The sequence below is a fragment of the Xyrauchen texanus genome, chromosome 50 (assembly GCF_025860055.1).
Source record: "Xyrauchen texanus isolate HMW12.3.18 chromosome 50, RBS_HiC_50CHRs, whole genome shotgun sequence".
Taxonomy (NCBI): domain Eukaryota; kingdom Metazoa; phylum Chordata; class Actinopteri; order Cypriniformes; family Catostomidae; genus Xyrauchen; species Xyrauchen texanus.
Window position 1 is genome coordinate 17025794 of NC_068325.1, and position 15333 is coordinate 17041126.

Consider the following 15333-nt stretch of genomic DNA (forward strand, 5'->3'; position numbering starts at 1 on the left):
AATGCGTTTGCCCCTCAGGCCACCCAGGACTCCCACACAGACCTTGATGCTTCCACAAACTCTGTTCTCCAACACAGTCACAAGCCAAAAGGTAATCAAAACATACCCCAACCAGACGCCCTGGATGAGCAGAGATACTGCATTCAGATCTGGGGACCGCGTAGCCTACACATCTGCCAGGGCCAACCTTAAGAGGGGGGAGGGGGTGTATCAGGGAAGCCAAATATAGGTACAAACTGCAGATCGAGGATAACTTTTAAAGTGCTAATCCCCGATGCATGTGGCAAAGCATTCAAACTCCCACAAACTATTAACCCACCAACACCTCCCCCTCAACAAGCAAAACATTCCTCTTGGATGAGCTTAATAAATTCTATGCTCGCTTTGCCCAGGAAAACTCTGATTCCATCAAAGCAAAGTTACTCCCCCAAGACATACCACTCACACTCACCATCAGTGATGTGTGCTCCACACTGAGCAGCATGAATGCACTTAAAGCTGCTGGCCCTAACGGCATCCCAGGCTACTTAATCAGGGCCTGTGCTGGACAGCTGGCTGGGGTCTTTACTAAAATCTTTAACCTGTCCCAAGCAGTTGTCCCCACCTGCTTCAAAATTACCACCGTTGTACCAGTGCTTAAACATGTTGCTGCTACAGCCCTCAATGACTTCTGTCCTGTCACTCTTACCCCTGGCATTGCCAAGTGTATTGGGAGACTTGTACTTTCTCACTTCAAAACCTGCCTGCCTACACCAGTTCGCCTATTGCCCCAATAGGCCAACTGAGGACAGCATCACCTCAGCACTTCACTCTCCCCTGACCCACCTGGACAATAGCAATTCCTAAGTCAGGATGCTATTTATTGATTTCAGTTCTGCCTTTAACACGGTCATCCCATTTAAGCTGATCTCCAACCTCATTGACCTTGGTATCAGCACCTCCTTCTGTAATTGGACTCTGGACTTCCTTACCAACAGACCACAGTCTGTTAGGCTCAACCACAACTCCACCCTCATACTCAGCACTGATGTTCCAAAGGACTGTGTGCTGAGCCCCATCCTCTATTCCCTCTTCACCTATGACTGCGTTCCTGTGCATGGCGCAAACTACATAATCAAGTTTGCAGATGACACCACGGTGGATCAACAGTGATCAGATGGCATATAGGGATGAATTGCAGCACCTAGTGAAGTAGTGCACTGGCAATAAACTTGCACTCAACACCCAGAAGACCATTGTGGACTACCGATGGACTGAAAAAACACGCTCTGAGGTGGAGCGTGTCCAGCTTTAAGTTCCAAGGTGTCCATATCTCAGAGGATCTCCCTTGAGCACTCAACACTCTCTGATCAAAAAGGTGTAAAAGCATCTCTACTTCCTAAGGAGACTAAGGAAAGACTGCCTGCCCCCTTAAGTCCTGATGAATTTCTACCGCTGTACCATTGAGAGCATACTAACAAACTGCATCGCAGTATGGTATGGCAACTGCATGGTCTCAGATCGGAAGGCCCTCCAGCGGGTGGTAAAAACCACCCAACACATCACTGTTGCAAGCTACCCTCCATAAAAGATATTCAGGACACGCACTGCCTTCAAAGAGCAAGAACTATCATCAAAGACAACTCATCCCAACCATGGACTCGCTACCCCTCTCCCATCAAAAAGGTGCTACAGGGAGTCTCTGCGGTCACATTGCAGACTCAGGAACAGCGCTTCCCCCTTAGCTTACAACTTGCAGAACACAGTAGCCAAGCGCTAACCCCCTATTCTACATATCCAACTAATTTGCTACTGCACTTTACCTGCATTTATTTTTATATTATATTACTATTTGTACAATACAGTTAAAAAAGCATCCCAGGGTGATACCTCAAGAAGTTGGTTGAGAAAATGTCAAGAGTAAGATGTCTGTAATGTGAAAAATATAGATTCTCATTACTGTAAAGCAAAAAATTACTGAAATACATAAGAATCTCTTTGATGTAATGTGAAGAAATTACCATTTTGAAATAAATCCCATTACTGTAATACAATAAGTTGTGCAATACAAAAAAATACCACTCAATACTTTAATGGAAAAACAAAATCGTATTACTATAATGCTAAAACTGTAATGTGAAAGAAAACGCTGTACAAAATTACCTACATTTTTTAAATAAAAACCTCATGTGAAATTGTTTTATTTAAAAGCATAAAGAACAGTTGTAGTACAATAGTAAGTATACATTGGTATTCAAGGTACTATTTGTACTGAATTTTAGATCATGCTGGTTTTAATTGGGAACGAGTCCACTCTGAATTTTTTATCATTTAACTTTCAGCAGATTGCTGGCAGTCTGTTCTGTGGATCTTGTATACAGAACTAATTAAAAAGTGACCTTGAGTATGGAATTTACAATCATATCTTAGTAAGTCTTCAATGTTTTAATTCTCCCCTGGGTATGTATCCAATTTGAGATTAATCAGTCATATGCATAAATCATACGCTTCATTTTATAGTTCATTATAATGTTAATACATACAATTTAAGTCAGAAGTTTACATACACTTAGGTTGAAATCATTAAAACTAATTTTTTAATCACTCCACAGGTTTACTATTAGCAAAATATAGTTTTGGCAAGTTGCTTACTTTGTACATGACACAAGTAATTTTTCCAACAATTATTTACAGACAGACTGTTTCACTTTTAATTGACTATATCACAATTCCAGTGGGTCAGAACTTTACATTCACCAAGTTAATTGTGCCTTTAAGCAGCTTGGAAAATTCCAGAAAATGGTGTCAAGCCTTTAGACAATTAGCTACTGATAGGAAGTGTACTGAATTGGAGGTGTACCTGTGGGTGTATTTCAAACTCAGTGCCTCTCTGCTTGACATCATGGGAAAAAATAAAATAAATCAGCAAAGACCTCAGAAATTTTTTTTCAAGGAGAAAGGAGGCCTATAAACCAGTTCTGAGTGAAAAGAATGGGACAAAATTCCTGCAACTTATTGAGAGAAGCTTGTGGAAGGCTACCCAAAAAGTTTGACCCAAGTTAAACAATTTAAAAGGCAATGTTACCAAATACTAACAAAGTGTATGTAAACTTCTGACCCACTGGGAATGTAATGACAGATATAAAAGCTGAAATGAATACAATACTCTACAATTATTCTGACATTTCACATTCTTAAAATAAAGTAGTGATCCTAACTGACCCAAGAGAGGGAATGTTTTCTACGATTAAATGTCAGGAATTGTGAAAAACTGAGTTTAAATGTACTTGGCTAAGGTTTATGAAATCTTCTGACTTCAACTGTATAACGGTGGCAGCACCTGTACTAAATTTAAATAAATAATTTTAAGTCAAAATTCTGGTGCCGGACAGGTTTAGGCACGTCAACATGGATACTTTGTCCCAGATAGCTCTAAAAGCCACCAATTACATGCATTTTAAATAAATTCACAAAAGAGTGCATCACTTTCCAAAGCAGAAGTATATTTAAAAAAAAAATAGCATAAAGAAGACTGTAAACTAAAGGCAAGGAATCCAAGACTCAAACAAAATACCAGAAATGATCAAATAAATAAATCCCATCAGAACAAAAACACCCAACAATAACTATTAAAGTGTGTGTGTGTGTGTGTGTGTGTGATGTGTGAGCGTGTATTTATCACTTTGTGGGGACCAAATGTCCCCATAAGGATAGTAAAACCCAAAATGTTTGACCTTGTGGGGACATTTTGTCGGTCCCCATGAGGAAAACAGCTTATAAATCATACTAAATTATGTTTTTTGAAAATGTAAAAATGCAGAAAGTTTTCTGTGAGGGTTAGGTTTAGGGGTAGGGTTAGGTTTAGGGGATAGAATATAAAGTTTGTACAGTATAAAAACCATTATGTCTATGGAAAGTCCCCATAAAACATGGAAACACAACATATATGTGTGTGTGTGTGTGTGTGTGTGTGTGTGTGTGTAAATGTATGATAGAGAGTTCAGGCAGTAGGAGGGTTTTTGAATGGTGCTGGTTCATGGAGAGTTTACAATGTACCCGAACGACGACTACGTGCAATACTGCAGGATGCAGAGTGAGAGTCCAACAACAGGGGATAAAAAGGTAGGTCAGACGAATCAAGGAATCGCCTAGCACTTCCACTTTAGACCTTTAATTTTCCATCACACCTTGACCATGGAGCTCTTCGGCACAGTTGCAGATCCTACAAACCCATGCCACTCCACTTTCACTCAAGAAGTGCAATCAACGGCAATGGAAAAATCCAGGCCTCACTCTCTGGTGATAAGCACTGTCAGATTTGTCCCTTTGTGGTTTCTTCCTCTCTTCTCCGATCGCGTTCCTAATCCATGTCACCGTACACAAAGCAGCAAACTTTCTCCTTACACAGCTAGGCACATCACAACTTCACCTCAAACCAGTATCAAATCTCACTTGTTTCTCTTTTTCCCCTGAATGACCATCTTCCTGGTTACCTTTATAATTGCCTTTATCGTTGACACCTGGAAATCTGACAAGCAGCCATTTTAGTTTGTGGTGGTGGATCCTTAAAGTGGCAGTGCGCAGTTCTGCCAATAAACTATATTACTTTTCAAAACATTATTTTAACCTTTATTATTTATGAAAAATTATTTTAGTGTAATTTTCATATAACTGTGTATTTTTTCATATAGCTTTTTCCACCTTTTATAAAAGCCATAAGCCTAGAAATGCCAATTGTTATAGAGTTTTAAGGTTAAGAGCTCTTTGTCGTACCAAAGAAAACCACTGTGAAACACTGCCTGTCATTCCTTGTTGCTTTAATAATCAGATATGCGTCTTATCTTTTAGCATATGCAGCCCAAGGCAAGAGAGGAAGCCGCATACTGTATCTGCATTCGTACCTTCATCAGGGTTGTTATTTAGCACATTGTGATGTGTTAACTATGGTGAGGAGAATGATGACAGCTTTCTAACATCTTTTTTTCAAGCCTTGAACATCACCCTATGTGTTATAATTAGCCCTGATGGGGATTGTCCAGTTAATGCTATCTACTCAAAACTAAATGAATGTTTAACTTGTATACAGGCCATTGATTGATATCTTGTTTAAACTTGGCATGAGCAATGAGATTAGCCATATTAGCTATCTACAAATGTATAAAGATATTTCATTATAGACCTGTAAGAGGCTTAACCTATAGTTAGGAAGCACTAGTAAATAATGCAACCGATACCCAAGACTAATACTGTATGTCTCAACTGGAGTGAAGCTTTTATCAGAAAAGCTCCTTGGGTACTGAGTTCATAAGACACTTCATAACTCAAATGGCTATCTGATGTTATTTGGATAAATAAAAGGTTATGGATAAATCAAAATGATCATGCTAGAAACTGACATTCCATTCTGCGAAATTACTGGCAAGCGGCATTCCCCAACAAGTGTGAACACATTTCCATCTAGCTCTACTGTGCGTTGTTCGAGCAACTGCCGAGACACGGATTCCTGTCCAGTGGGAACCAGGAAGTAATTGTGTTGACAAATAATTTTCACAAAAAATGTGCTTTATTCCACTGATTGTTAGGTTTAGGTTTGGGGTTTGGGTTAGGGGGTGGAGTTAATAAAATATGCATTCCTGTTGATTGTTTTACATAATTTACAACTAAAAATACAACACACTTTTGGCGCCACTCTGTGGACATTTTACAACGCTTCCAGCTTCGGCCACTGGGGACAGTGATTTGAATTTCGATAAACAGATTTCAGCAGCAGAACTTTTGACCAACTTTTGCCAAATTTACAGTAAGTTCAGTGTAGATAAGTCATTAAAAAAAATTTCAATGAATAGCTTTTAAATTTGATTGTCTGCTCCTCTAGATACAAAATTAAGCACTTAAGAAGCTAATCATGTAGGTAGAAATGTAGGTGTACAAATCTGCTAAAACAGTACCTAGATAGTCCACACAGTCTCTAAATGCCACCATGCAGGTGATAGAAATTAGAACAGATTTCTAGCCACAGATCAAATCTCCCAGAAGCCTATCACCGTAGAGTTTGAGAAGCATGAAGGTACATGGAGGAGAGTGGTTCAGATCTGCAGTTTATAAAAATGTTTTCCCTTGTAGAGATCCTCTCTGGGAACTCTTTTCTTGAGAGGTCCCGGTGGCCCTCATGGCTGTCAGTCCCTCGGCTCCAATTAGTTGGCTTTAATGGCCAGCAAGAGCACTGAAGACACTTATAAAAGTTCTCCAACTGAAATGAAAGAATGAAATGTGTCTCTATCTGTGCTGGACCATCATCTGTTTTCTTACCTTCCAATATGTCTTTTTTTGTCTCTAATAATTTTGTATGCTTAATGATCTCTTGGCACTTTGGTACAGGAGACCAATGATTTCTGACCAGGGTTACACATAGGTAAGATATTTGTAGTGAAGTAAATATAGCACAAAATATTAAATACTTTCTACATTGAATAAGCTAAAGCGTGAACTTGAAAATATTAAGTCAATTCTGAATGTGTACATGTCAAGCATGCAAATTTCACAGATAAATTAAATAAGTAAATTTTACTTTACTGGTTTTCCCTCCGTGCACTGGGCTTGAATAATTAATGAACTTGGATGGTTTCACTTTTTGAATTTTTTTTTTTACATTTGATAACTTCTTTTGTGCAGTCTGGAGCAAAATTAGCATTTCATGGTTAAAAAAATCTGTTGATCTGTTGATTGTCACCGTCAATGTGTTTTGTCCACCAAGTGTTCAGGTCTGCAGTCGCAGCGCTGGCTCCTGTTTTTATCGCCATTAAAGCAAGGTGATGTTGTCTAATAGATTAAAAAGCATTCATTATGCTTCCCTGTGGAAGGCTTCCATGTGTCATGTTGAACATGATGAAGTAGGTTTAAAAACATTGAAATGTTAATAAACTTTTAAAAGCAAGGCTTTTATTGCTATATTGCTTGAGTAAAATGTACAAAGCGTGAGTAAAATTTACATAAAAAAGTATTAGAAAAAGTAAACCCTACTCCAATTTTATTTCAGTGTAGAAAGCATTACAACATTGTCTTGTGAAACCTAACAAAACTGAAAGTATTACTTTAAATTACTAGCGCTGTCAAAATATTAAAAATACATATATTTTTTTTTAAATCTGGTATTTTTTGTAAATAACGGCTCAACGCATTCAATTACTTTAATATACATATACTGCATATATATCAAGCATAGCGTTAGTTCTGTCAGGTCACGTAGGTCAAGCTCGCAATCAGCTGATGCTCAGCTGATCTTGACGTCTACCATTACAATTCATACGCTTACCAGAGTAGGCCAATTTAAGTCCTCCATTCATTCATTAATTAATTGCTTAGCTGTCTTTCCATTGCATGGATGCAAGCTGCAATTGACATCCTCCTTCATCCCCAGCCCCATCGCTGTATGGCAACTTGCCCTTTAGTTTCTCTACATCTGGCTTGCTGTTTTGTGCTCCAAGACTACAGTGTTATTCTGCCTTGTTGTTGATTGCCAACTTCATATGCAGTATCTGAAGTTCTAGTAATTGTTATGCAACTGAACAATTGTATCATGTAGCAATAAAACATTGGAACAATGTTGTGTCCATGAATAACTCTGTTCTGTCCATGAATGAATGCGTGGATTAGCGGAGAAATTTCCCAGAACAAAACCATACCACCCAACACTAATAGATGCTTCACTTCTCTATAACTGAATAACGTATTCAAGTATTAATTTGACGGAAGTATATATATTACATATTAAATGGCATTTTTCCTGAAAGTCCTGAAAATCCCCACTACAGTTTAATTTCTGCCACATTTAAAATTCTGTATTGTGTTTAATAGAAAATGGTGATGCAAATGGCATTTAGCAAAATGACAGCTTGATTGGAAATATTCTACTCACAAGTGATATTTGCATTGATTTTTATTAGTTTTCTTTGAACATCACTTGTCTTATTCCATCTTAAGCTTGCTCTTCACTTACACTTCTATAGACTTGGTTAACATACAGTAAATTTTTTAGGGAAAAAAACTTTATTATGGGGCAAAATTTTTGGTGTTAGATAGTTTTAAAAGTTATTAAACTGTCATGTTGTCCATTTTATTACCATTAATGTAATGCAAAATGATTTCCAGAATAACATTCAGCAAAAGGAACACATTTCTGCATTGATGAAGGGGAGTTTACTGAGGAGGCTACAAAAAAGGTTGGGAAACACTGCAGTATTTTAGAATTATTTTATGCCATGGTTTCAAAGAATAAATGTGTTTTTAAGTGTGTAAATGTATATGTAGGTGGACAGGGCTCTTTTGTAAGTAATGACTGGTATTTTAGAGCACTCCAAACCCAGAGAAACAAAACTGTGTGAGACGTTTAGTTTTCATTGGGGCTTTGAGAGCACTCTAATATTGTAGTCCAATCACGCACTTTTCCAACAGTGTTTTAAAACAGGTGGGTGTGCATTTAGAGTTTTATAATCTTAAACTAGGTCTTTAAAATGCTAATTGGCACTCACCGTCCCTCAACTGGAACCGGAGTGTAAGCTATGACATATTGTCTATCTAAACTTGGAACAGACCCGTGAAAGCATTCAATGAAAATATGTGTATTGTTTCATGCTCTGTTCGTTTCTGTGAAGATAGTTACCGAGGAAAAACATGCTCTGAGCAAATGCAGCTTGACTTTCATAACTTACCACAAGCTTTGACCTGCACATTTGGGAACCAACCAAACTGTCTCCAGGGATTATAATGGCGTATCTTTGTTTTGCATCGCGACAGGGACTCTTAAAGATTAGAGGCAATGCTGTGAGGATAAACAACAAACCCATTGGAGCGTATGTTTGGGCCAGGGGCAGCTCATCAAGTATTCAGTGCCTGTATGGAGTTACTGTGCATGCATTTTGGCAAGGCTGATTTATGCCATGCATAGGTTTCTCATGGTCAGGAAAGTCTGAAAATATGAGGGAATTTTAAAATTGTGATTTGCATGCCTGGAAATGTCATTAAAATTAATAAAATCCTGGAATAAACAAAGTCATGGAAATTTCTGTTGTGAATATATTGTACTTTCTCTAGTTATGTTCAGCTCCAAAGCTATATGTCTTTGTATAAGCAATCTGTACAAAATAATGCAAAATGCAAAACTCTTGCAGTAATCACGAATGACTGATAAAGTAGCAGAAATTCATTAGTAAAAAGTTGTGGGAACCCTGCACACAGTACAATTTGAATGTTCAAAGCACAATACCACATTTGAACATGTGGAGACTTTGATGTTGGCTTGACAAAGCCTTGTCTGAAAGAATGTCAGATAAACTGTCAGATAGAGAGAGACACATCAAAGGGTTTTTGTGCATTTGTTTAGATAAAAAAATGTGACAGTTGGACTTTAAATTGCCATTTGGTTCCTTTACATACTTATCAGTTGTTGAACCATAGACACATATCCACCATTGTGTACATCAATACAGCAACAGTAAAGACAATCTCCACTGGTCTTTTACTGCCATCTAGTGCTTGGTAAAGAAAACACAAGGCTCTGCAAATGTCCTTCTGCTCTCCAAGTACCACAGAATTTGATAGCAATAATGTTAAAGCAAATAAAGTACATATCTTAAAATGGAAAATACTTCAGAAGAACCAAATGCAAAGTTTACAACATACTAATAATGCAGCTCCCAGCTCTATGATGTAAGGTGGGCCATCTTACACTGCAACCTTGGTAAAGATATTGCACAATCACAGCCAATCAGAGTATATTTGGTGTTTAACAGTTATGTGGTGCAGGGTTTAAGACCAAAAAGGTTTCACTGTGGGCTACACCGCACAATGGCAACCGCCAAAAGTTAATTGTGGTATTTAATTGAATAGTACCCTGTAATTTAATAACAGCTTTACTTCATAAGTTTTGGACAGTTTTGGTTTATTTGTCTAGGTAAACTCTGACTGATATTTTTACAGCCTCAAAAAAAAAAAAAAGACTACAGTAAATGAGCGATAGAGAACACACCTTTTCAGGTCATTCAGTTAGATGGGATTAAAGAAAAATATGAAAAACAGAATGAGAGTGCACCCATCGACAGTGCTATCCTCCTAATAAGTTAGAGCATAATGCTTACTGAAATTAAAACAACTGACTTAAATAATTTCAAGTTCACTTACAAGTTCCCTTAGTTCCTAAGTTGTTGATGGTTTGGATTTCGAAACTTCTAGCAAACTAGAACTTTCTGAACAACATTGTAAACTGACTCTCTCATGGACCTGGACTGACCAACAGCCTATGTGATAAACATTTTACAGGCAATGGCAGAAGTCTCTGTCTGTAAACTTTTCTGAGCTAAATTTAGCATTGGGTCAAAGTTTAGAGAATAGAGTTTTACAGAAGAGTATATAATATTAGATAGTTACCGGTGGCGATGACCCCCTAATGACATACTTGATTTCAGAAAACCTTGCTTATGCTTGAGTTATACTGCAAAGACAGTAAATATAAATATACAAGCTAATTATTCTATCTATGAGTAGGGCTGGGTGCTAAAACGATAAATCCTCAATATCGACGATAAACCTTTGAGTACTAATTTCGATATTTTGCCAATGTTCTATATCTAGACGATCAGATCAGGTACGTGTTACAAGATCAGCAAAGATATACACACAATTAGCTAACTGAATCACAGTCATGAAATCAGATGGTTAGGAAGTATTAGCTGGCTAGAGGCTACCCCGCTCCGTTGTCATATAAACCAATAATGAAGCTTGGCAGCCAGCCACTAGCTAGCAGTTAGCTATCTGGCTAATATGATATTGTTGTGTATTGCACATTGACAATTCAATACAGCTATCGAGTGAAAATAACAATTCCAACATCAACACCGATGGTGTTTATTTATGTACTATTTAGTTTTTTCATGATCCATAGAGCTGTCCCATGCAAGAAAGTATTTTTCTTCTTGTGATGTTTATTGGCGGTTAGCAATACAGGTTATGGTTCAGTTACACCACCAACTGAGCTGGAGTGAGGAGCATCACAAGAAGTCAAAAGTCTGCTGAATACAGGGAAATGTAATCGAAAAGTAGAATTAAATCTCAAACTGAGTATACTTTTTGAAATTCTAATTTAAAGATAGCTTACCCTGGGTTATGGTTTATGTTTAATGAATTATTGATTTCCAACTAATATGTGGAATGCATTTCCTCTCACATTAATGGTACGAATTGTACTGTGTATTGTGATAAATATCAACATAGAACGATATGAAAAAAATATGTAAGGATAATATTTTTGGCCATAACGCCCAGCCCTGTTAATGAGCAGATTTAGCACATTCTTACACAGATTATGTTTAATAACTGGCCAACATGTAAAGTCAAGTAAACGCCTTAAAAGGCTTTACTTTATTGGGGTATGGTCATACGTTTTTGAAGGAAAAAATATTTTTGCTCATACCTCGATTTTGCTTTGCATGTAAACACTTTTAGTGGCACACTTACCAGCTCATCCAATGTGCGCAAGTGTTGTGCACAAGCCTCTTTACATTTTGACTTCAAAGCAGAGAATAATCTGATGATTTCAAATCTCATGTAAATGTGGGTTTCTTATGATGTAGTCTTTTAAAAAACAATTTTTTTTATTATTGTCAGTGTATTGCTGTGCATGTAAACATGTTTATTGAGAGACATCAATAGCGAGGGATTAATTAACCATTTACATTTATGCATTTGGCAGGCACTTTTATCTGAAGCAACTTGCATTTTGAGGTATTTTATCAGTATCTGAGTTTTCCCTGGGAACTGAACCCATGACCTTGGCATTGCAAGTGCCCAACACTTGAGCTACAGGAACTCTAGAGTGAAGGGACAAAACTGAGGTGTGTCATCTAAAAAACATTAGGTCAGATCACTTCATTACCACCTCAACATCCTACTGACCTGTGCCCAGAGGACCAACTAATCCTACCACTTGCCCAATATTACAGTCTAGAGGTTAAATAAACACCCAAACTCTTGTATGTGAGTTAGTGTGTGTACTTATTTATATATCTTTAAACATCCCCTTCTTTGGGCCATGACAGGTGGCCCCCCCAGCTCCACCTGTCAACCCTTTTCCACAGCCACATGGTGGCGGACAAATCCAGAAAGGGATCAGTCATTCAAGAAATGGCATGCTGATGTACCACGGGGCCACGGAAGATCTTCGGACACCGGATCAGACGCAGCTGCCCCCCGGCTGCTATTTTCACTCAGCTTAAAGCGCCATGGGCAGCCAGCATCTACGCCATGGACTACCCACAACAACCACTCTCTCTTTGCACGCCATGAAGTCCACTGCAGGAGAGCACGGGCTTGCTCATGCACATCCCGCACATGATACCCAAAGCTTGCCCTCAGACCCTGATGAGCTTGACAGTGGTAGCGACAGCTCTGAGAAATCCACCGGTGCCTGGAGCCCTACTCAGGGCCACAAGGAAGGGTGGAGGCGCCGTGGGGGCCGTAGACTTGCATGCATGAGCAAACAGCGGCAGGCAGCTAACGCTAGGGAGCGAGATCGCACGCACAGCGTCAACACCGCCTTCACGGCTCTACGCACCCTCATCCCCACGGAACCAGCCGACAGGAAGTTGTCAAAAATTGAGACTCTGCGCTTGGCATCAAGCTACATTTCGCACCTGGCTAATGTGCTTCTACTAGGGGAGGACTGCAGGGATGGGCAACCCTGCCTGAAATATCACAACATTTTACAAAGCAACACCAACATCAAAACCCCCCCAGTTAAACCCATCTGCACTTTCTGCTTGAGTAACCAAAGAAAACTGGTGAGTCTCTTAAGGTGGCAAATCTTTCAACTACCACCTGTTGAGTCTAAAAATATTGGAGTGCCTTAAAAATTTCCAGACTTGGTGATGATTATCCAGATTTTGTGCCAAAAATCATTGGATTTGACATTGATTTGCCAGTCCTGAATTGTTGCCTTAACACTTGGGTTTTTCTGCGTGCCACATTTTCCCCCAGGTTGAATGCTCTAGCCTTTCAAAGTTTACTCTTTTGACCTCAAGCATTTACGCACATGTTTTATGCATGCACACTACGAATGCTTGGAGATACTCTTTATTACAGTCAGGGGCAGGTGCATGTGCAAGTGATGTCTAGAAAAACTGGTTTGCACATGGACTGTACATACTGTGCTGATGACAAAATGTTCTTGACATGTGCTGTGCGTGACTTGTTGTGGTACGCAGAAAACAGAATATCCTTTCGCCTTTAACTGTTTATCATCTGCAAAACCAATAATGCATGACTGCAATAATGTCAACAAATGTGACATACTGTATAGTGTGCATTGCCTTTCTAATGACTGTATCTTCTTCTGCAGCTAAGAGATGGGGAAAAGCATACTACCGCATGACAGGAAGGGTTATCCGACTGATCGGTGCTACATACGAGCTCCCAACTTCTAAATGTTTACGTGTAAAGAAACATCACCTTGCACAGAGACAAGATATTTACTGTATGTTCTTTTTTTGTCCTAAGAGGACAGAGGACAGATGGAGTGGTGAGAAGAATCTACGAATACTGCACTTTTTTGAGTTTACTATCTGTGTTGCATATGCATGTGTGTCCACCTTATCAACTGAGTTTTGGTTAATGTAACCGGAGAATATGTGTAAAGTTGCACCTGGTGGGAGGCTATTTCAGTGTCAGATATAGTGAGCTACACCATCCCTCGCCTTAAAAAACAGTCTTGTGTCTGTCTCTCGCGCGCGTCACATGATGGTAATTGACACCCTGCGGTTTGCAGTGGTTGCTGTCAGTACAACAGTGGGCAAAATCCCATCCCCTCCCTCTTGTCTCTACATCTATGATGGGACCACGATCCCAACATGGCTCTCAAGAGACTGTAAACAAGATTCTATCCTATGCATGATAATTTGGGTAGGGCAAAGCATGCTAAAGATTTACGAGAGTTCAAATGGCACATGACTTCTTGCTGAAGGTGGAACTATTTCGTAATGAGAATATAACTTTTAAGAGTGTCTTGGAGCCTGGTGTTAGTCAACAGACAAGCTGTCACACTGGGTCATGACCCTGACACGTATGTTGAATGGCCCTTTCCCAAATGCCACCTTCAGCCCTTGCATTCTTTGAGTGCACACGTTGTTGACGTCACTTCTGATTCTTAGATAGTGTTTACACCTTCAGCAAAAGGGCACATGAGCACTCTTCTGACCCTCTAGAGTCTTCAGGACTTTATGGACACGTGCGAGTAAAGCCCAAATTACAAGTTCAGCTCAAATGCACCATTTGGGACAGGCTCTTGTGCACACTACAAGTAAAGTTGGTCGCATTGCGCACATTTAAAGACTCGGTTTCTATGTTTTGCTGCGATGTTGACGCATAAGTGTGCACTTAATGCCAACTTTTCAGACTAGGCGTTTCAATAACTTTTTATTTAGCTAGCAAGATAAAAGCAAGAAAGTAAAATTCCTTCATTCTTGTAGCGAGCACAAGGTATAGTTCATTTTTGTTGTTTACATAAACAGAATAGAAATCACAAATTTGATCCTAACATTCTCTGTGATTATAACTTGAGTGATGATGCAGAGTTAGAAATATTTATGCAAGGGCAGTAGCTAGTGGTGTTAAAGGTGGTAACGCTCCAAAGGGCCCCACAACAAATTCTAAACTTTTTTTGTTTTAATAGGAAAGGGGCCCAGAGCAATATAGTCAGGGGGCCTAGATGACCTTGCTATGGCCCTGTAATTAGGTAAAGCAAATTTAGAAGAATGTAGCAATTACTATCCAAAATGTTTACCTGCGTTTGTTGCACAAGTCTTTTTGTCGAATTGCTAATGCCATTTCTTTTTAGCATCAATTTGCGAAAAACTATTTTTTTTCTCCTTTCATAAGCAAATGTGCACAATCAAAAAATTTGAGTGCAAATATCATGCATTAATTGTACTTGAATTACTATATTACAAGATTGCCAGTCTTTTGTAAATATTTGAACACCGCCTTTGTTGACCCTGGGTCAAATTTCAACAGTAATATAGCCTACTTTCAAAACATTTTAAACACATAGACCCATCATATTGTGATACTTGAAATTTCTTTTTTTTTTTTCCTCTTTCTTTTGCACACGTCAAACATCAAACAAGCTGCTATTTAATGAAGTATTTTTTTTAAAAGAACTCTTCTGTACTCTTCATGATTTTTTTTCAAATCATTAAAATTATTTTTGAAAACATGTTCATTCAGCATGAAGTTTATCCCGAGACATGGTTTGCAGTGCCCCCGCGTGGAACATATCGCTTAAAAATGGTTGATTTCTTCCAAAGAAAC

General features: G+C 38.7%; 1 protein-coding gene across 1 annotated transcript; it reads left to right on the forward strand.

Moving 5' to 3' along the window:
* The first annotated feature begins 12141 nt into the window (after positions 1–12141).
* Positions 12142–15284, forward strand: LOC127641065 (transcription factor 15-like). The gene is made up of 2 exons (XM_052123820.1): positions 12142–12809; positions 13367–15284. Exons 1-2 carry the CDS (start codon positions 12252–12254, stop codon positions 13397–13399), a joined length of 591 nt encoding a protein of 196 aa, XP_051979780.1. The 5' UTR covers positions 12142–12251; the 3' UTR covers positions 13400–15284.
* The last annotated feature ends 49 nt before the right edge of the window (positions 15285–15333 follow it).